The sequence below is a fragment of the Anabrus simplex genome, chromosome 1 (genome assembly GCF_040414725.1).
Source record: "Anabrus simplex isolate iqAnaSimp1 chromosome 1, ASM4041472v1, whole genome shotgun sequence".
In the NCBI taxonomy this organism is placed as follows: domain Eukaryota; kingdom Metazoa; phylum Arthropoda; class Insecta; order Orthoptera; family Tettigoniidae; genus Anabrus; species Anabrus simplex.
Window position 1 is genome coordinate 555,200,007 of NC_090265.1, and position 22,362 is coordinate 555,222,368.

The window sequence follows — 22,362 nt, forward strand, 5'->3', positions numbered from 1 at the left end:
CGATAAGTCGCAAATCAAACCGAGTAAATCTTTCTAGGCTTGGATGTGATGCTGCAGAACATCCGGGCTGGTGCTAGCAAGCATGACGATCAGCATAAAGCAAGTTCCAAGGAGCTTCGCGCTGTAGATCTAGAGTGATGGTATCTACAACACATATGAAGGTAATAAGGACAATGTGGAGGCTAGCTGAACTCCAACCTTAATGGGAAAGATGCCTGATATCACACTCGACTGCCGGCGTTTAGGTAGATCATCTGAACCCAATTCAAAACGCTCTGGTATCCCATGATCTCTCGAAGCATAGCAGATTAATTGGTGAAGGATGCGATAAAGGCCTTCGTAAGATCAATAAGCGCCGTATGCAGAGGTTTTCTTTTTTCCCCAAAGATTTTCAATGTTGCTGAGCTGCAAATAATGCATCTATTGTTTCACGTCCTTTATCAAATTTAGATTTATTCTGTTATTTGCTTTACGTCACACCGACACAGATAAGTCTTATGGCGACGATGGGATAGGAAAGGCCTATGAATGGGAAGGAAGCGGCCGTGGCCTTAATTAAGATACAGTCCCAACATTTGCCTGGTGTGGAAATGGGAAACCACGGAAAACCATCTTGAGGGCTGCCAACAGTGGGGTTCGAACCCACTATTTCCCGGATGCAAGCTCACAACTGCGCACCCCTAACCGTACGGCCAACTCGCCCGGTACATAGATTCTCGCTAAGCAGTATAACGTCACGCAAACGCTTCTCGAGAACCATTTCAAAGTCGTTAATTGTGTGTGTCAGAAAGCGAATGCCACAATAATTGGAGCACACTGCTGGGTAACCTTTCGTTTTGAAAAGTGGAACTGTGAGACTTGTTTGCTAGCCCACTTCTATGCTATTAGTGTCCACAATTGCCTTAAAGGAGGTCACCAGACAATCTATTGCCGGTCGGTAGATGCAGAGTGGGTCTCGGCCTACAAGTGGCCACGGTTGGTCCGTTGTCCAACAGCTCTGCACACTGACCGGCCAACCGAGCAGAGAAGGGGTCGCCACGGCTCTATGGGGGCTCTACGCCCCTGTATTCGGGAGACAGGAAAGGGCTGGATCTCACGGCTGGTCCCCACCGTCGTCTGTGCTGAAAATGGTTTTCCGTGGTTTTCCATTCTACTGCACTAAGGCGAATGCCAAGACAGTTCTTCACATAGGCCACGGCCGCCAACACCCTCACCTTCCCGAGCATCTCCTTCAGCGTAACAAATCTCCCGGCCTGAGAGACGGTGTTACCGTCTAAGAGGCCCACCTCCCCCTTCACAGACGGAATGAAAATATTTTAGTAGTAGTAATCTATTGCCGTACTCCGGATTTCTTCGATCTTCTAGAAGTTAACTGAAATTTCATTAAGGTCAGTAGATTTCATGTTCTTGAGTTTGTTAATTGCTTCCTCGATCTCCTGTGTATTAATGCTTGGGTTTGACTCATCAAAGGGACGGCCTTTATCAATTGCCAGGTATGTGAATTCAGCATTCGAGATCTCATCAAAGTGCTCACGCCAGCGTTTCATAGCGTTTTAAGACCTCGTGTTTCTTAAATAGATTTCTCCTTTCCTTTTGCTTCTGACACATGTAATGGCTTATAGCTTGTGATGCTCTCTTCCGTGCTTTAATCAGCTGGTAGATCTTCCCTTCACCTTCCATAGAACTCCGTCGGTCATAGAGATATTGGAAGTTTTCTTGTATTCTCCCCGTGCAATGGCACACTCTTCGCTACTCCCGTTAGTTTTTCTGTTATAGTGACTTCTTGTGTATATGCATTCTTTTGCTGCTCTTTCTGCTGCACCTCACTTGTCCAAAGCCATGTATGTATATCGGTATAGAGGCGACCTGGTTTTGTAGTACCAAGAGCTGATTTTGGAGAAACTGGTAACAGATCTGCATATATCCGCCCACGTGTTATAAACTGAGGCAGCAGTAATAGGAGCAAACTTTATTTTAAGTATAATATTTGCCTTCTGGTCATACAATTTCCAGCATTTGATGTTTTCGTACCTAGTTAAACCAACACCTCTCCTGCATTTTCTTATCTTCGTATCAGCCACGAGTAACTTGTGCTGAGGAGCTCAGACGGGATTGATTACCTTAACATCAGAAACTTCATCAGAGGTTCATGTAGAGTAAAAATATATAAAATAAACAAAAAATAAAATACATTCCGATATCACGGCGTCTCTAAAACCCGAAGAGGTAGCTGAACGTCAAGCCCACAGCATCATTATTTTATCAGTGTATTATTCAGGTGACCCCAAATTCTACTTTTATGTCTTCAATATCCAATGGAATGTTTAATTTTAGTTGCTAAAAGCTGACAAATCACCCTCAGGTAAGTTATATAAATTGACTGTGGCCACATAGACTCACTACGTTATTCAGTTGGGTGGAAATTGTTTACGTGCACGGTAAATCGTAGCGATTTCTTAAAATTAAATATCCTTGGGAATAACTGCTCAAGGGAATGATGTTCATAAAGATGTTTAACTGTGTGACTGTAAGTACTCTCACACTCTGCGCTTTCTTTATTGCACTGACACGCTATTTTACTTCACACGCAGACGCTGACTATCTCAATTAGAAGATCTGCACTAGGCTGTAATAGCCACACGATGTCATTATTTATTTATTTATTTATTTTGCGTCGCACCTATTCAGATAGGTTTTATGACAACAATGGGATAGGAGAGGGCTAGGACTGCGAAGGTGGCGGTGGTGGTGATTACTGTTTTAAGAGGGAGTACAACTAGGCAACTATCCTCTGTATAACACTAATCAGAGAGAAAAAATGGAAGGGATCCTGTACTTGGATAAATGAAGGTATTGGCCATTGAAAGACAAGGGCCACGAAGGGCTTGAAAATGAGAGACTCCCTAGCCCTCGGAAACCTAATAGCGTCGGAGTCGGAAAAGAACAAGAGTTGACCAAAGAAGGTCGGATAGGATAGATGAAAGTGAGGAGCCTGGCACAAGTAAGTGGAAGCAATGCCAGGACTCAGCTAAGGGCCCCGTGGTTGCCAACCCACGCTCCCAAGGTGAGAGCCCCTGGGGCCCCTTTTAGTCGCCTCTTATGAAATGTAGGGTTTACCGTGGGTGTTATTCTACCGCCTCCACCCACAGGGGGATTGCGAAGGCCTTAATATTAAGTTACAGCCTCAGCATTTGACTAGTGTGAACATGAAAAATCTTGGAAAACCGTATTTAGGGCTGCCGTCGGCGGGGTTCGAACGCAGTATCTCCTGAATGGTTAACAACTACACGCCTGAAACGGTGTAGCCAACTCACTCGGAATTATTATTTTATATATATAATTCGCTGGGGCCATCAAGGATCACGTTAAGTCTTGTTGCATTCGACACTGAACTTGGCCTTCTTTAGAACCCAAATTTCCCTCATTCTTTGTGAGTGGGCCTGCTTACGCTCCTCTGTCCAAGGGGCACCGTGTCTTCTCTTCGGTTGCTCGTCTCGGTTTAGCCCGTTCGTCAATATTTTCTTGCGGAAGCGATCTCTGTTAAGGGCGTCTTCAGCTGAGATGTGTAGCATTTCCAGGTCTTCTTTGGTATTACTAAACCAGGGAATTGTAGTTTTGGGGTATGAATACAAAAATGAAAGATCTCTTTAGTTAACTTTCTTCCGTCCATTCTTTTCAGATGACCGTAAAATCGTGTCCGTCTTTTTCGGATTGTGTCGGTGATTTTCTCTATTTTGCTGTAGACTTCCTTGTTGGATCTCTCTTGATGGATTCCATTTCTGTACTTTGATCCCAAGATTCCTCTCATAATTTTGCGCTCTTTTTTCTCCAGTTCTCCAAGGAGTCCTTTTTTGCGTTTAGAGATAGGGTTTCCGCTGCACATAGAACTACTGGCTTCAGAACTGTTTCATAGTGACGTATCTTGGTGTTTTGGGAAAGGCATTTTTTGTTGTAGATTGTGCTGGATGTGTGGTAGGCTATTTCCAGTTTGCGTACTCGTTCCTGAAGTGCTTCTTTGTCCAGTCCATTTTTCATGATGATGTCACCTAGGTATTTGAATTTGTCTACTCGGGTGATGTCCCCTTATTTTGTATGGAGTTTTGGCGGGACCTCTTTGATGTTAGTCATTACTTCTGTTAAGAAAGCCATGGACAATGCGAAGAAAACAGTGATGTAAAATATCAGGGAAATTAGTAGGCCTATAAGTCAGACTGTACAAATATTTAGACTAATCCCTAGTGTGAGGAATTTTCAGTCCCATAAGTCTGAATGACATAAGTCTCCCTTGGGGTGTGTGGCATTATCACCGTGTGCAATTATCGGGATACCTTCCCAGTCATTTTGGTTGAAAGCTCGTGGCCTAGAAATCTACTAAAAGACTTCATTTTTCCAATATGGCCTCCTGAAGATCGTAGTACTCCCATATAAACCAGAATGCCTCGTGGGTTGCTCTTTCATCACCGATTAAGCATGAAGATCTCGCTTCCTAGTGTATGTAGCGTGTATACTGCAGAGCTTTACATCAACTTAGAAGCTCAGCAGTTTCCACTGGGTGACGAAAGAAATCATTTTCTCATGTGTACCGACTCTTTAATTTCTCTGCAGTCCATTCACACCTGTTTCTCGCAACAGCCACTGGTACAGCAGATTCATGATCTTCTAGCCAGGTAATGTAATATTGGCACCGGATCACTTTCGTGTGGCTTCCAAGCCACATTGGGATTGCGGGAAATGAACTTGCGGATGAAGATGCAAAGGAAGCGGTACTTTTACTTCCAAGGCATATGAATGTACCTGTTAAAGATATTTTGTTCAGCTTCGTCGAACGATCTTGGCGTCCTGGAAATCGGATTGGCTAGCTATCCGAACTCCCAACAAGCTGAGAGCAATTAAGAAGACGACTACCGTGTAGCGGTCCTCTAGGCTGAATATAGGTCACGGACGATCTTCGCACTCTTATCTATTAAAGAGGGAGGACTCCCCAAGTGTGGTCTTGTGGTGCCAACTTCACCGTGGCCCACATCCTCACAGTGTGTGCTGTTCTATCTGGCCTAAGACGGAGCCTCGGCCTGCAAGAGATACTCGATCGCATACTCGCCGATGACGCAACTACTGCTGATCTCGTTATCCGCCATATGTGTGACAGGGGATTAATCAAGGGTATGTAAATTGCAAGTGTTCTGTTACTCAGGGATCTCACGTTCCCTTTTCCTTTGTTAGTGACATTTTGGACTAAATACAATACTTTTTGTTTTATTTTGTACTTCGTTCCGAAATTCCATCGTTTAATACATTATTTTTGTTTTATTTTAAATTTATTTTCCACTTTAATTTGTTCAGAGAGGATGATAATCTAGTTGTACTTCCTCTTAGAACAAAAATCACCACCACCATCATCGGGAGACGCCCATATAGATTTACAGCATTATTACAGCATTCCAAAATACACTTACTCTCGATATGATAATAACAATGACAGTTATGAACGTGTTGGCCGTGGGTAATAGGATTTCTTGAACAAAGCCTGGACCTCCTAAAAGGTTTGTTCTCCCTTTACAATGGCTCCCCTTTTATAACTTTTATCTCAAACGACAAAACCATTAAGGACCTAATTTCTTTTGTTCCAGCTGTTTCCTCGAGAGAAAGAAATTATGAGTCGCGCGCAGATGAAAGAATCATACAAGAGGTACAACCTGACGCAGTTGCAAGAATTCTACGGCTTTGTAAGTACATAACCATTCGTTGAAAGCAACCTGATGTGATATAGGATACTCTTTTAAACAGTTTAACAAGCAGCGTGAACTATGTTGTGTACTAAACACATTCTTGCAGCGTTAGTCTGATCAGGATGTGACATTCACTGAAAAAAAAAATAGCATTTGAAGGCTGACTTCTCTTTCCTTTTATGTCTTTCCTTTCTTCCTTCTTTTTTTTAGAAGTAGGTCCCTATGCTCAGCTCAGAACCAGAATTATCATTACGGTACCGAAGTATCACTGAATATACAATTTGATATTGCATTACAGATATTTCTGCTACTATTCTTTGAGATGCTCTTTGCCTTACTTCATTTTTTAAATGATCATCCGACTCGTCTATTGTCATCGCGCGTGACTCCTGATGTGTATGTTTATGTTCCGTCCTCAGCCCGAAGGCTGGTTGTATCCTCAACAGCTTCATCATTAGCTGTCATAGATGGCCTAAACATCACTGAAGAGGCGTACCAGGAAAATGGGAAGTGAGGTAGTCCTGATATCATTTCTTACCGTCGTCTCTGCAAAAGAGCATGAATATACAGTATACTTAAATGGGACTAAATTTGTGATTATTGAAATAATTATTGTTTTATTTAAGGGAAAATAGAACGTGGTACTCATTCTTTCTTAACACTAATGTAGAGAGGTGAGAGGTGGGGGTTACCTTCGAGAAAGAAAATAGGGGAGGCTTGAAATGTTTGAAAATAAAAATGATTCCTTAGGCCTCACAAACTGAATATCGTCAGGGTTGGAAGAGGACAATAATTTACCAAGTGAACTAACAAGTGCATTAAAATGCCTTTCCTTTTTTTTTTCTTTCCTAACCTTTTTCCCAATTCCCTGTGGCCGGCACTAACGTTCATTAAGCCCAGTTTTCAGCAGGATGCCTTTCCTGATACCAACCGTATGTGGAGGGATACATTCAATATTGAGTGTTTGTTTGGTAGGTATTAGTGTGATTAGATTAATACGTTCAAGAAAGCAGCCCGTGTGCTAGGAAAATTAACCAAACGCGGCTACTGCTGATCTCGTGATCCGCTTTATGTGTGACAGTGGATTGATCAAGGGTATGTAAATTGCAAGTGTTCTGTTACTCAGGGATCTCACGTTCCCTTTTGATTTGTTAGTGACATTTTCGACTAAATACAATACTTTTTTGTATTACTTTGTACGCCGTTTCGAAATTCCTTCGTTGAATATATTGTTTTGTTTTAAATTGTTTTCCACTTAATTTGGCCTGGCCGTAAATCGAATCCAGGGCTCTATGAACGGAAGTCCTATATACAGTTTTGACCTTTCAGCCAAGGAGTCGGACACAATAACTCTCCCCTTTTGGAAATATCATGAGCAGTTCTTAAAATTAAATTATGTCTTTGAAATTTCGTATTGGGAAACTTCCATGATTTAATCTGGACATTAGGCTTTAAAAGTATGTGAACGGTAAAATTAAGGAGCTTATTTCCTTGTAATAATTGAAGCCTCCGTGGCTCAGGCGACAGCGCGCCGCCTCTCACCGCTGGCTTCTGTGGTTCAAATTCTAGTCGCTCCATGTGAGGTTTGTGCTGGGCAAAGCGGAGACGGGGCAGGTTTTTCTCCTGGTACTCCGGTTTTCTCTGTCAAATTTCATTCCAGCAACACTCTCCAATATCATTTCATTTCATGTGTCAGTCATTAATCATTGCCCCGTAGGAGAGTGACAGACTTCGGCAGCCCGCTGGATGTGGGCTTCATTCATTCCATTCCTGATCAGGTTGAAATTGGAAACTGGCTGTGGGTTTTTAATTTCCTTTTAATAATTGCACTACGATACGTCTTACCTACGGAGATATGACCACACATATCCTCCAAACAGCACTCTTCATTTAATTTGGATCATGATAATATAGGGGCCGCCTACCGAGACGATAAAGGCGAGCACGGTTCATCCGGAAGGACGTGGGTTCGATTCCCCGTCATAAGTCGAAAAATTTAAGAAACGAGGTTTCCACTTTTGGAGGTGCCCAGTTTTTAGCAGGATGCTTATTTGGATGGGTTTTTTTCAATATCGAGTGTTTCTTTGGTAGTTGTTAGTGCGGTGTGCTCTATTGATGTGTATTAATATGTTCAAAAAAATAGCTCGTGACCTACATAAATTAACCAAACGCGCCTAAAATTCCCAGTCCGGCTGAGAACCGAATCCAGGGCCTGAGGTTCACTCAGTCTACAGCAAAAAGTAGTACCAGGTTAATTCTTAAGGGCACAGTTGGGCTAACCAATATGTCTCACTCACCTTCCACTCCTCCATACTTCGTGACCTGTATGGAGATGGCTCTGCTTTGATCTTTAATATGGCAACCGCTAGTGCACAAACCTAACTAAACTTAATACAGTGTTTCTCTCTGATAAATTCTGTACAGAATCTTATTAAAACAAGTAAGGAAAACTATGTATTTTTTGACATTATTTCGATAATTTAAGTTTTTATTTGATTTAATGTCATGTATTTAGAAATGTATACAGGGTGTTAGGTGTATACGTGCAGATATTTCTTGTAGCAATAGAGAACGATGTGACGAACCACCATATATCAAACTTTTAGTAATCAGCGGAAGTTATTTTCGAAAGCAAAGGGGTACGATGTTTTTAGAATAGGTAGTATGCTTTGTTCTGTGAATGAATAGCTTTCCGTTGATAACAGGCAAGTCACGCGCCACCCGTGCCAAACCGGTTTCTGTTTATGTTTCAGAGCAAATGTACTACTGTAACGAGATGTTACGTAATATACTTGCCAAACTGGTTTTATGTTTACGAGCAACTGAACTACGATAACAGCTTAAGGCTGCTACCGGTGTACGTACCTACATTTCGTGCTTCCTGCCGGGCTGTATGGCTCAGACGGTTGAGGTGGTGGCCTTTTTACTCCAACCTCGCAGGTTCGAACCTGGCCCAGTCCGGTGGTATTTGAATGTGCTCAAATACGTCACACTCGTGCCGGTAGATTTAGTGACACGTAAATAGAACCCCTGCGAGACCTCATCGTCTCCGAAAACCGTAAACGTAACGCAAATACCATTATTATTATTATTATTATTATTATTATTATTATTATTATTATTATTATTATTATTATTATTATTATTATTATTATTATTATTATTATTATTATTATTGACTAATCGCCAATAATGTCTGCCCAGAAAATACTTCTCATCGTTTATAACTATGGATCTCGACAGTTGTATAATGTCCTAAATATGATGATTTTCAAAATTGGCTTTACGTCGCACCGACACAGATAGGTCTTATGGTGACGATGGGACAGAAAAGGTGTAGAAGTGAGAAGGAAGCGTTCGTGGCCTTAATAAAGTTTCAGCTCCAGCATTTTCCTGATGTGAAAATAGGAAACCACGGAGAACCATCTTCAGGGCTCTCGACAGTGGAGTTCGAACCCAGTATCTCCCCAATGAAAGTTCACAATTTCGCGCCCCTAACCACACGACCAACGTATTCCAAGCTCTAATGCCGGGCTGAGTACCTCGGACGATAGTTCGCTGGTATTCTGATCCCATCTTGGCAGGTTCGATGGAGGCTCAATTCGGGGGTATTTGAAGGTGCTGAAATACGCCAGTTTCGTGTCTGTAGATTTACTTGCATTAAAAAAAGTCCTGCGGTACAACATTCCGGCGCCTCGGCGTCTCCAAAATCCGTCAAAGTAATTATTAGGACGTAAACAATTACATTATTATTTCGTGCTTACAATCGAAAAGCATGTGTGTAATGGTAAAATAAAGTAGAACATACTGCTTCCTTTGCAGTGCTTAATAAATTTATCAAAATAAAAGTGGCCAGTCTGAGTTGCTCAGACGGTTAAAGCACTGGTTTCTTGGTTCCAACTTAGCAGGCTCGATCTTGGGTCAATCCGGTGGTATTCGAAGGTGTCGGTAGATTTACTGGCACGTAAAAAGAACTCCTGTGGGACTAAATTACAGCGCCTCCAAAAACAGTACGAGTAGTTAGTGGGACGTAAAGCAAATAACATTACCGGTATTATTATTATTATTATTATTATTGTTATTATTATTATTCAGTCTTATTATTATTGCTACTACTCATATTGAACTACTTCTTATTACTCTTTTCCTCGCCTGATTATTATTATTATTATTATTATTATTATTATTATTCACCTGTTCATATTTTCGTCTTATTCCTCTTTTTACTCTCCTTTTTAAGTCGTATACTTGTTATTCATATTTGATATTTTGTTATTAATATTATTGTTATTTTTATATTATTATTGTTATTTTTATTATTTAGATTTAGTTTATTTCGTTTATTTATAACTTCTCTTTAGCTTCACGTGACACAATACATTTTCCGTCTTTAATTCACCTTTTGTGTCGTGTGCCAGTGTACATCTATGTTTCTGTCTGTGCTTCAAGACAGTGTTGCAAGATCTGTGTTTGTTTTCCCAGCCCGGATTGCGTTTCGTTTCTCACGTGTCACAATTACATCTTACGTTCTGTTACATGTTTAAGTTTGACCTTGTGATACATCACCTTTAATCTGCTCTGTAGCCTTTAAGAGTGTAGCATGGTCAATGACCTCAGTGCTTGTTTTGTTCACATAACTGGACTAAGAACTCGTCTCAATCGGCCCAGCAAGTTCAAGGCCAACCACTTCTCTCTGTTTGTTTGTTTATTTACCAATGTATGTATGTATGTCAACATTGTACTATGTCAACATCGTACCATGAAAATTTACTCAATAAACGGGGTGTTTGGGGGGACCTCTGTCCTGGGTGGGGTGCTCTGCGGACCTCCTCTGGGGTCCGTGTTGTTGCTGCGGTTATCTCTCTGCGCGGTCAGGTATTTACTAACAGGGCCGATGACCTAATGTTAGGCCCCTTTAAACAACAAGCATATTTACTAACGTATTCAATTCAATTTATTGTATGTACAAGACATACGTCCAACTTGAATTATTTCATCCTCACAACTCTACTTCCTTACTACATGGCGCATGAGCTACACGCATAGCTGAAGGCCCACCCACTCCTCCACGAGGTCTGGGAATGAAATAACTAATTTGATTGAATTTTTTCCTATTTCAGTAGTAATGAATATAACACAAGCATTTTATTGAATTTTTATACGTGTTAATGATGATGATGGTGATGATGATGATGATTGCTGTTTTAAGGTCATCGGCCCTTAAAAGCGCGTGCCTTTTGTTTTAACTCGTAGTGAATAAGAAACAAAATATAAATTGCTCGAACACACGTAAAAAACCAAAACCACATGCAGGGTAGAATTGAGGAACTGCCAAAATGCGTTCAAGGTCAATGTCTAGAGTTTTAACAAGCACGTCTTCCCTGTGTTGTGTTCAGCTTTCGGCACGTACAAGTCACTCGCGCACTGAAACTCTCGATTTATAATTTTTGTTACCGGTACTTCAATTTCACTGCTCGGATTTATGAGAATATCGAACTATCGGGACTCAAAATACTATATCGATACTGTACTGTACTCCCAAGCCATTACGGTGCAGAAATGGCGTAACATCTGACATACCAAAGCGAAACTCGTAGCAATTGTTCACAGTGACCACCCTGGGCTTCTCTGCGGGCTTCACTTCTCCGAATGCAGTTGCGACGCATTCGAGACAAGGAACCTGTGTTGTTCAGAATATCCTCTGGTGCCGACAAAATATGTTTACAGAGGTCATCCGAAGTGGTTACTTCAGTTCAGTATACTTTGTGTTTCATGTCCCGCCAGACATAACAATCCACTGGAAAAAGGTCTGGAATAAGGGCTGGCCAATTGATAGTTCCAATCGTCCTGTCTACCGTTGAGGAAATGTCTGCACCATCGTGTAAAATCCACGTGGTTCGGCGTAGTCGAAGCGACACATCCTCTGAAAGCTCCAGTAACGTACTGCCTCTACAGGAGCAAGATAACATTAATAAAAAGATGTAACCGACCTCCAACTACACCCATCCAGATGTTAATTAGAACCGGTGCTGGAAATCGCCTTGTCCTATTGAATGGAGATGTTCCACAGCTCATGAGTGGGGTATAGTGGGTTCGAACCCCTCTGTTGGCAGCCCTAAAGATGGTTTTCCGTGGTTTGCCATGTTCACACCAGGCAAATGCTAGGGCTGTAACGTCATGAAGGCCACGGCCGCTTCCTTCCCTCTTCCTTGTCTATCCCTTCCAATCTCCCCATTCCCCCGCAAGGCCCCTGTTCAGCATAGAAGGTGAGGCCGCCTGGGCGAGGTACTGGTCATTCTCCCCAGTTGTATCCCCCGATCAATGTATCACGCTCCCGGTCACTGCCCTTGAGGCGGTAGAGGTGGGATCCCTCGCTGAGTCCGAGGGTAAACCTACCCTGGAGGGTAAACAGATTAGGAAAAAGAAGAATAAGCCTTCTATTAGAAATGCCCGGCGGCAATTCCACAGTAGACCGAGCTCGATAGCTGCAGTCGCTTAAGTGCGGATAGTATCCAGTATCGGGAGATAGCAGATTCGAACCCCACTGTAGGCGGCCCTGAAGATGGTTTTCCGTGGTTTCCCAATTTCACACCAGTCAAATGCTGGGGCTGTACCTTAATTAAGGCCACGGCCGCTTCCTTCCCACTCCTAGCCCTTTCCTGTCCCATCGTCGCCATAAGACCTATCTGTGTCGGTGCGACTTAAAGCTACTAGCAAAAAAAATCCACAGTAGCTATTTTTCCTTCGAGCAATGTTCACGCATGGTTGCAACTACGGTTTTTGAAATCTGTCTCATTAATAACAATATGACTGAATACTTACAGCCTTTTCTTTCAGTGTCCACCGTCATTTCATTGACCTGAAAAGTTTATGAATAAGCATAGACAACTCGCATTGTCTATTGTCCGAAATTCATTGTAGCCTGTCGCAATAACAGCACCGAAATGTTGCGCTCATTTTTCATTTACTTATTAACTATTTCCTTTCATTTTGTCAGCTTGGATCACTGAGTATTGCCATTGACGTCTTATGAATCACACACACCTACACAATACTTGATTCGCATGTATGTGCTGGTACGTATCTTCGAGGTCACTGTAAGGATTCTGTGTACATTTCATACAGAGTACCCTAAACCGGTTTTCAAGTACTGCAAGTGGCTGGCACGTGAGTCATCCTCTCCTACTTGCCAAGCCTTTAGGGGAAGTGCACAACAACATGCGTTGGCCTGCGATAAGAAACAGGTTCAACAAGCCCTATATTCTGCTACTGTACTTCCACTACGCGTGGACAGAATGACGTAACCGGCATATCCTGCTACGGCCGTTCAAAACACATTAGGTCCTGAAATGTTTGGCTCAGTTATGGGCAAACTAATAGGACAAGGTAAAAAGCACATAGCATATATTGTGATATGTCTTTTTCTTTGCCGACTTGCTTAATATCTGCACGTATACACCTAACACCCTGTATATATTTAACTTCCAAAAGTGTTTTTAAAGGTTAGTATAACAGTCCTTTCTGTTGATGATTGAGACTCATATTCAAATTAAAATTGTATTTTCATTGCAAGAGTTAATGTAACCTAATCAGACCTACTGTAACGAATATATTTTTAGCAATTTCTGTAATCGTTACTTTTTAGCAATATAATTTTTACTCGTAATTTACTTACAGAAATGAAACTGTCCTTAAAATAATTTTCTATGGTGGTTTCCCATTTTTACTTCCAAGAAAATTCAGGAAGAGTTCCTATTCATAGGCCACAACCGTTATCTTTCACATCCTTATCCAGTTTCATTCACCATCGTTTAGTCTTCACCTGGGGCAAAGAATCCAGCTGAACTGCACTCAGGCAGCGGTTGTTGTAGAATATGTGCTTTGACACGAAACGCGCAATTTCCTAGAAATCCAATAGAGTTATAAAGAAAATACGTATGACCTCTTTTATAGAAAACCAAATTTTTGAGTCACAAGTTGGGATGTATTTCGTGACAGGACTAACCACTAACTAAAATAAAAACTATGAGCAAAATTAATTTTGAAAGTTTCAACGTGATCTTCTTTAGTTTCACTTAGCGTTGATAGCCACTTAATAACGGTATGCGAAAGAACACAAAATAGTGACTTTTTTTTTGTGAATTTTGGTATGATTGCAGCCCCATGAGAAGAAAAACTACGATTTTCTTAAGACTGGCGTTCTGTGAAGTAATTGTGATTGTATTTTTTTTATTAAGATAATTTAGAGTCACTTTAACCCTAAGGTCTTATCGTGACTTCTAACTGTAGAATTTACATTAAATTACAGTAGGGTGAAGAATGGAAAAAAATATAAAAGTGGTATTTTAAACTGAACAGTTAAATTTTTGAATACAGGCCAGTGTCTTTGAAAAACTTGATAATTTGTTTGCACAGTGAAGGAGATGAGTGTGTCCCCTTAATATCCTTAGGTATACCGTGGTACTGGCGCCATTTGTCATACAGTGAACAGTCTGTTATGATGTGCTTCACAGTCAGCACACTATTGCATGTTGTACAGATGGGAGGCAGTTTCTTCTCAAGGAGGTAGCTGTGACTTATCTTGGAGTGGCCAATCCGTATTCTAGTTATTAGGACTTGATCTTGCCTGTGAAGGTTGTGAAGATAGTGTTGTACTGTAGATTCCGTTGTTACTTCGTGGTGTTTGCTGTTCGAACTTTGAAGCCATTTTATCTTCCACTGTTGGTATAATTTTGTTTTAGCATAGGCAATAATGTCAGTGTGAGGGGTAGCTATTGTTAGATCGCCTAACGGGAGGTAAGTAGCGTCTTTAGCTGCTTGATCGGCAGATTCATTGCCTTGAATACCTCTATGAGAGGGTATCCACACAAAGATGACTTGTTTGCCTTCTTTCATGATGATGTTAAACAACAGTTGTATTTCTTGTACAAGGATGTGTTTCGATGATGGACTTTCTATTGCGTTTAATGCACTTCTTGAATCAGAAAAAATGATGGTGTTATTACAGGTGCTGGTTTTCAAAATATACAGGGTGTTAGGTGTATACGTGCAGATATTAAGCTAGTCGGCAAAGAGAAAGACATCTCACAATATATGCTATGTACTTTTTATCTTGTCCTATTAGTTTGCCCATAACTGAGCCAAATATTTCAGGACCTAATAAGTTTTGAACGGCCGTAGCAGGATATACCGGTTACGTCATTCTGTCCACGCGTAGTGGAAGTACAGTAGCAGAGTCTAGGGCTTGTTGAACCTGTTTCTTATCGCAGGCCAACACATGTTGTTGTGCACTTCCCCTAAAGGCTTGGCAAGTAGGCGAGGATGACACACGTGCCAGGCCACTTGCTGTACTCGAAAACCGGTCTAGGGTACTCTGTGTGAAATGTACACAGGATCCTTACAGTGACCTCGAAGATACGCACCAGCACATACGTGCGAATAAAGTATTGTGTGGTTGTGTGCGATTTATAAGACGTCAATGGCATTACTCAGTGATCCAACCTGACAAAATGAAAGGAAATAGTTAATAAGTAAATGAAAAATGAGCGTATTGCGACAGTCTACGATGAATTTCTGACAATAGACAATGCGAGTTGTCTATGCTTATTCATAAACTTTTCAGGTCAATGAAAGGACGGTGGACACTGAAAGAAAAGGCTGTAAGTATTCAGTCATATTGTTATTAATGAGACAGATTTCAAAAACCGTAGTTGCAACCATGCGTGAACATTGCTCGAAGGAACAATAGCTACTGTGGATTTCTTTTGCTAGATGCTTTACGTCGCACCGACACAAAAAGGTCTTATGGCGACGATGGGACAGGAAAGGGCTAGGAGTGGGGAGGAAGCGGCCGTGGCCTTAATTAAGGTACAGCCCCAGCATTTGCCTGGTGTGAAAATGGGAAAACACGGAAAATCATCTTCAGGGCCGCCGACAGTGGGGTTCGAACCTGCTATCTCCCGAATACTGGATACTGGCCGCAGTTAAGCAACTGCAGCTATCGAGCTCGGTCTACTATGGAATTGCCGCCGGGCATTTCTAATAGAAGGCTTATTCTTCTTTTTCCTAATCTGTTTACCTTCCAGGGTTGGTTTTCCCTCGGACTCAGCGAGGGATCCCACCTCTACCGCCTGAAGGGCAGTGTCCTGGAGCGTGAGACATTGGGTCGGGGGATACAACTGGGGTGAATGACCAGTACCACGCCCAGGCGGCCTCACCTTCTATGCTGAACAGGGGTCTTGTGTAGGCCTTGCGGGGGAATGGGGAGATTGGAAGGGATAGACAAGGAAGAGGGAAGGAAGCGGCCGTGGCCTTAAGTTAGGTACCATCCCGGCATTTGCCTGGAGAAGTGCGAAACCACGGGAAACCACTTTCAGGATGGCTGAGGTGGGAATCGAACCATCTCTACCCATTTGACCTCCCGAGGCTTAGTGGACCCCGTTCCAGCCCTCGTACCACTTTTCAAATTTCGTGGCGGAGCTGGGAATGGAACACGGGCCTACGGGGGTTGGCAGCTAATCACACTAACCACTATACCACAGAGGTGGACAGAAGGCTAATTACCGGACAGTAAGTGCCGATAGGTAATGTAACGGACCCGTTTAATTAAAACGTCCGTAATAATAATGTTCCTACTACTACTACTACTACTACTACTACTACTACTACTACTACTACTACTACTATCTTTACGTTCCACTAACTAATTTTCACGGTTTTCGAAGACGTTGAAGTGCCAGAATTTTGTAAAGCAGTACTTTCTTAAATGCAAGTAAATCCACAGACACGAGACTGGCGTATTTCAGCACCTTCAAATACCACCGAACTGAGCCGCCTTCGAACCTGCCAAGGTGGGATCAGAAGACCAGCGCTCTATCGTCCGAGCTACGCAGACCGGCAATGGGGCTTAGAGTAAGTTGATCGTGCGGTTAGGGGCGCGCAGCTGTGAGCTTGTATTCTGGTGATAGTGGGTTCGAACTCCACTGTCGGTACCCGGGAAGATGGTTTTCCGTAGTTTCCCATTTTCACATCAGGGAAATGCTGGAACTGTACCTTTATTAGACTTCGAACGCTTCCTTCCCACTTGTATCCCTTTTCTCTCCCACTGTCGCCGTAAGACCTATTTGTGTCGGTGCGACGTAAAACAATTTGTAAGTACATGCTTCGGTAATTTCTGAGACATGTCTGCAATTATATTATTAATAATAATTCGGACCTGTTAAAAGTTCACAATTTTCTTTAGTGTTTTCTGACAGATTACGAGCTACGAAGTTTGACAGGGGCGATTAACTTTTATTTACATAATAGTCAGTAATAATAGACTAACACAGTTTGTATAATAATATTGTTAGTTGCTTTTCGACGGATGCAAGCTAATCGCACGGCCAACTCGCCCAATAATAATAATAATAATAATAATAATAATAATAATAATAATAATAATAATAATAATAATAATAATAATAATAATAATAATCAAAAATCTTCACGTGCCAATGGAGACGCGCGGTGTCGGAATTTTGCCCACTGGTATTCGTTAACGTGCCCGTAAATCTACCGATCAGAAGCGGTCGTATTTCAGCACCTTCAAATACCAGCGGACTGAGCCAGGATCGAGCCTGCTAAGTTCATGAAACCAGTGCTTGAACCGTCTGCGCCACTCAGTCTGGCAACGTTTATTTTGATACGTTGAATAGGCACTGCAAAATCAGCAGTAAGCTAGAAGGTTCTCATTTACATTTAAACATGTTCTCTTCGGTTAGAAGCACGAAAGGAAGGTACGTTTAATTAATTTATGTTTATAACATGTCCCTTACTTTATGAAGTAGAACGTTCGATGTGTTTTGACATTTCAATTCCGATACTACTCACTTTGAAATTCTATCCCATGCATTCTTTCGTTGACGTAATAAACTTTATTTACGTACACGTCAACACGGGTTGTTTCTGCATACGGCGAGTTGGACTCCCAAAAGACCATGATATTGAAATCGCACTGTGGGAGAATATTCCACGTAAGCAGTTCGACAAAAGCACTAGACCTGTCACATGCCGGTTGACTGCTGTTCTTAGCGACGGAGATGTCGCTGGACGGGTTCCCCACCCCTACATGAAACCGGTCTGTCTGACCTTGACCTGAATAACAGCTGTCAGAGATGCGAATTATCGTCCGCACTAGTACGCGAGTTACTTCGTAGAAGTAGCATCAGTAGTAGTATTTGAATAATGCCAGTGTATGAATACCACGAATACCATTATATGCTGCTAGTGTATCGTGTGGCAGAACAGAACACGGGTCGCCCTTCATGAATCTATCGGGAAAGGCTTCCAGCAATTTATATTATATTTCTTATTCCCTACGAGTTAAAACAGAGGACACTTTGCGTTTTAAGGGCCGATGACATTAAGGCAGCAATCATCATCATCATCATCGTCGTCGTCACGTATAAATATTCAATAAAATAATCGTTTTATATTCATCATTACTGAAATAGGAACTATAAGTTAACATTTAACTTAAGAAGATTGCCTAGAGTGTTTTGTTAATTTACAAAAGAAAGTTTAACATTTCTTTTAATGCAATCTGTATGTTTTTGTTTTTTAAACTGTTGTACTGTAATGTTTAACATAGGTACATTATGTTGTTCACAGGCGTTTTCGTGTACGTTCGTAAATCCGTACTTTTCTATTCGAGATAGTCTTGTTACCGTCCACCTGGAATTACGGAGCCCGTACTGTATATTAGTTCATTATTTTTCTACAACAGAGTGTTACGAATGCGACTGTAGTTCCCGCAACCACGCCACTCTTATGTCTGTGTCACTAATGTGCACTTTGTTCAGCTGTGTGCTGCTTGACTATGTGGCTCTCGTTACCTTCTTCTTCCTCTTCTTCTACTGCAGCCTTATGTCTTAACAGGTATACTGTATTCTACCGACATCATCTCAACACGCTGTAGCGTAATCTGCTGCGATTTACCGAGCTCGATAGCTGCAGTCGCTTAAGTCCGGCTCCATGGCTAAATGGTTAGCGTGCTGGCCTTTGGTCACAGGGGTACCGTGTTCGATTCCCGGGAGGGTCGGAAATTTAACCTTAATTGGTTAAATTTCCTGGCACGGGAACTGGGTGTATGTGCCATCTTCATCATCATTTCATCCTCATCACGACGCGCAGGTCGCCTACGGGAGTCAAATCAAAAGACCTGCATCTGGCGAGCCGAACTTATCCTCGGACACTCCCGGCACTAAAAGCCATACGACATTTCATTTCAGTGTGGCCAGTATCCATTATTCGGGAGATAGTGGGTTCGAACCCCACTCTCGGCAGCCCAAAAGATGTTTTTCCGTGGTTTCCCATTCTCACATCAGGCAAATGCTGGTGCTGTACCTTAATTAAGGCCACGGCCGCTTCCTTCCCTGTCCTAGCCCGTTCCAGTCCCATCGTCGCCATAAGGCCTATCTGTGTAGGTTCGACGTAAAGCCAATAGCTGCTGCGATTTGTTATTAGCACCATCATAGTAAAATGTAATATAGTTGTGGCGGAATCTTCTTAGATAAGTTCGACATCTGTAGATTGTGTATAATTTGATAACTCATCTGTACTCATGAAAGCGACCGTCGGCCTGGCGTTCAGGTTAATAGCTACATGTCTCTAACGTGTAACGTTGTTTATGTTTCTTATATTTATTGATGTGTATGTTTGATGTTTATACACAATACGAGATTACAGCTGACTCATCCCCACGAGCTTGACCTGGTTCTCGTTTTACGCATAGTAATCTGTAGGTAACTACTGCGAACGATGCTAACTCACGTGACATACATTTCATCTTGTTTCCTCTTAAACCACACATATTTTACTATTTTCTTCCACGTATTTCAGCTTTTAATGACCTAATAATAATAATAATAATAATAATAATAATAATAATAATAATAATAATAACGTTAAGTGCTTTATGTCCCACTAACTACTTCTACGGTTTTCTGAGACGCTGAGGTGCCCGAATTTAGTCCCGCACGAGTTCTTTTTATGTACCAGAAAATCTGCCGACACGAGGCTGACCTACAGTATTTGAGCACCTTCAAATACCACCGGACTGGGCCAGGTCCGAACCTGTTAAGTTGGAATCAAAAGGCCTGCACCTCAACCGTCTGAGCAACTCAGCCCGGAAGGAGGCACGAAATGTAGGTACGTTTAATTTATTTACTGTAGTTGTATAACATGTCCAATATTCCTTTGAAACTAAACGTTCGATGTGTTTCGATAATTCAATTCCGATCCTACTCATTTGGGCATCCCATAACTGCTTTCGTTGGCGTAAGGACCTGCCATCTTTCTTGTACCTTTACGCAATGCACAACGGGGATCTACTGTATTTCACGTCCCGGCGCGCCTATACCAACCAATAATTATATCACACGCTCGTACAGGTCCCTCACCGATTCAGGTTTTCAGGTCATTTCCATACTCACTAGACCACGGGGCTGATGACCACACGTATCCCAATCCCTTAAAGGACATAACAGCAAATGAACCAGTATTAACACTGAGAATTCGGTACATCCAGGGTCCGAAACCGATGACCAGGGTTGTCTGAAGCCCCTAAGACGGAAACTGAATACTGACAACTACGAAACCAGTCTGGCGAGAATGTAACGTAACAAGGCATACGCTACTGTAGTAGCCACCTTCAGCTGTTATCGTAGCTCAGTTGCTCTTAAACATAAAACCAGTTTGACAAGGATGTTACGTAACATCTCGTGGTAGCGTTCAGCTGTTGTACGTAAACATAAACAGAAACCAGTTTGGCACGCATGGCGCGTGACTCGCCTGTTCTCAAAGGGAAGCTATTCATTCACAAGAACAAGGCATACTACCTATTCTAAAAACATCGTATCTCTTTGCTCTCGAAAATAACTTCCGAGAATTACTAAAAGTTTGATATATAGTGGTTCGTCACATCGTTCTCTATTGCTAGAAGAAATATCTGCAGGTATACACCTAACACCCTGTATAGCATAGCCTGCTTTATTGCGTACAGCTCATTAGAGAATACTGTATAGTAGTCAGGCAATCGGTATAGCATGGTACGTTCGGGATATATAATCCCACATCCATTTCTTTCCTCACATTTTGATCCATCAGTATAGATTGCAGTGTGCCTTGGGTATTTATTAGAAATTTCAAGAAATAATTGATGGTAGTGAGATCTGTCAGTTTCATCTTTGACACTGTAATTTATTTCAAAGTTAATTTTTGGAAGGGTAATAGTCCATGGTGGGACATTAAGAGAGTTGTCTGTGAGGAGTATTGGAGGGATATTTAAATTTAGTTCTTCAAGAAACTTGGCTATTCTGACATTGAAAGGCTGTGGTTGTGATCCTGATTTAATGAGTGTACCTTGATGCTTGTTAGGAAAAGCATACAACTTAATTCTTGATTCACTCATAGTTGCTACCTTGAGCGCGTAAGTCAAACTTAGTTGTCTACGTCTAATTGTGAGTGGTGGTTCATTTGCTTCTATTTGAATGCTGGCTACTGGACTGGTACGGAAGGCTCCTAGAGCAATTCGAAGAGCTGAGGACTGGATGGAATCAAGGATTTTGAGTGAAGACATTCTTGCGGAATTGTATACAATGCTGCCATAGTCTAATTTAGCCCTAATAATGGCTTTGTACGTGTTCATTAGCACTTGGTAGTCTGCCCCCCAGTTCTTTGCTGCCAGGATCTTCATTATGTTCAGCCTTCGCAAGCAGTCATCTTTAAGGTTTTTCAGGTGAGGTATCCAACTTAACGTAGTGTCAAATAAAACTCCTAAGATTTTCATAGTTGTTACTGTTTCAATTTTGTGATTGTCCATGTACAGCTCAGGGTCTTGTACAGTATGTTTACATTTGGAGAAGAGTATGCATTTGGTTTTAGTTTTGGAAAACTTGAACCCTGTAACTTTAGCCCATTTTTGGATATTATCAATTGATTCTTGAAGTAACTGTTGAGTAGTTAATTTATTTCTTCCTGCACTTAGTATAGTCAAATCATCGGCAAAAAGGCAAGCCTTTACTGGTAGGTGAATGTTGGAGACAATGCCATTTATTGCAACGAGGAATAATGTGACACTGATGACTGATCCTTGGGGAACTCCATTGTCAATGGTTACTTCATGTGAAAGAGTTCCATTTGTCCTGACTTGAATTCGGCGATCTTTAAGGAAATTATAAATGAAGTGAAGCATGTTTCCTGAAATATTATGTTTCATCAGTGTTTCAATTAGATAGTCTTTCCACACCATGTCATATGCCTTCTCAATGTCTAAACTAACAGCTATGAGGTGCTGATTATTTAGGAAAGCTTCTCGGATTTCTGATTCTAAACATATCAGAGTATCTGTTGTTGAACGTGCTTGACGAAAACCATTTTGTGCATCACTAAAAAAGTGTATATGTTCCAAATACCAGCGTAATCTCTTGTTAACAATTTTCTCCAGTAGCTTACACATTGTATTTGTCAAGGCGATGGGACGATAATTATCTGGGATCAAAATGTCCTTTCCTGGTTTGAGTATAGGCACTACAATAGCACAATGCCATTGATCTGGAAATAGTTTGGAACTCCATATGTAGTTGAAAATAGCAAG

The 22,362-nt window shown here is 41.6% G+C and overlaps 1 protein-coding gene across 1 annotated transcript in view; it reads left to right on the forward strand.

The window, feature by feature from the left end:
* Window positions 1–22,362, forward strand: part of LOC136877288 (neprilysin-1-like) — a 375,489-nt gene that overhangs the window by 280,124 nt on the left and 73,003 nt on the right. The window contains exon 8 of the mRNA XM_068228470.1: window positions 5,628–5,723. Coding sequence (XP_068084571.1) covers window positions 5,628–5,723 — 96 coding nt within the window. The remainder of the gene's footprint in view (window positions 1–5,627; window positions 5,724–22,362) is intronic.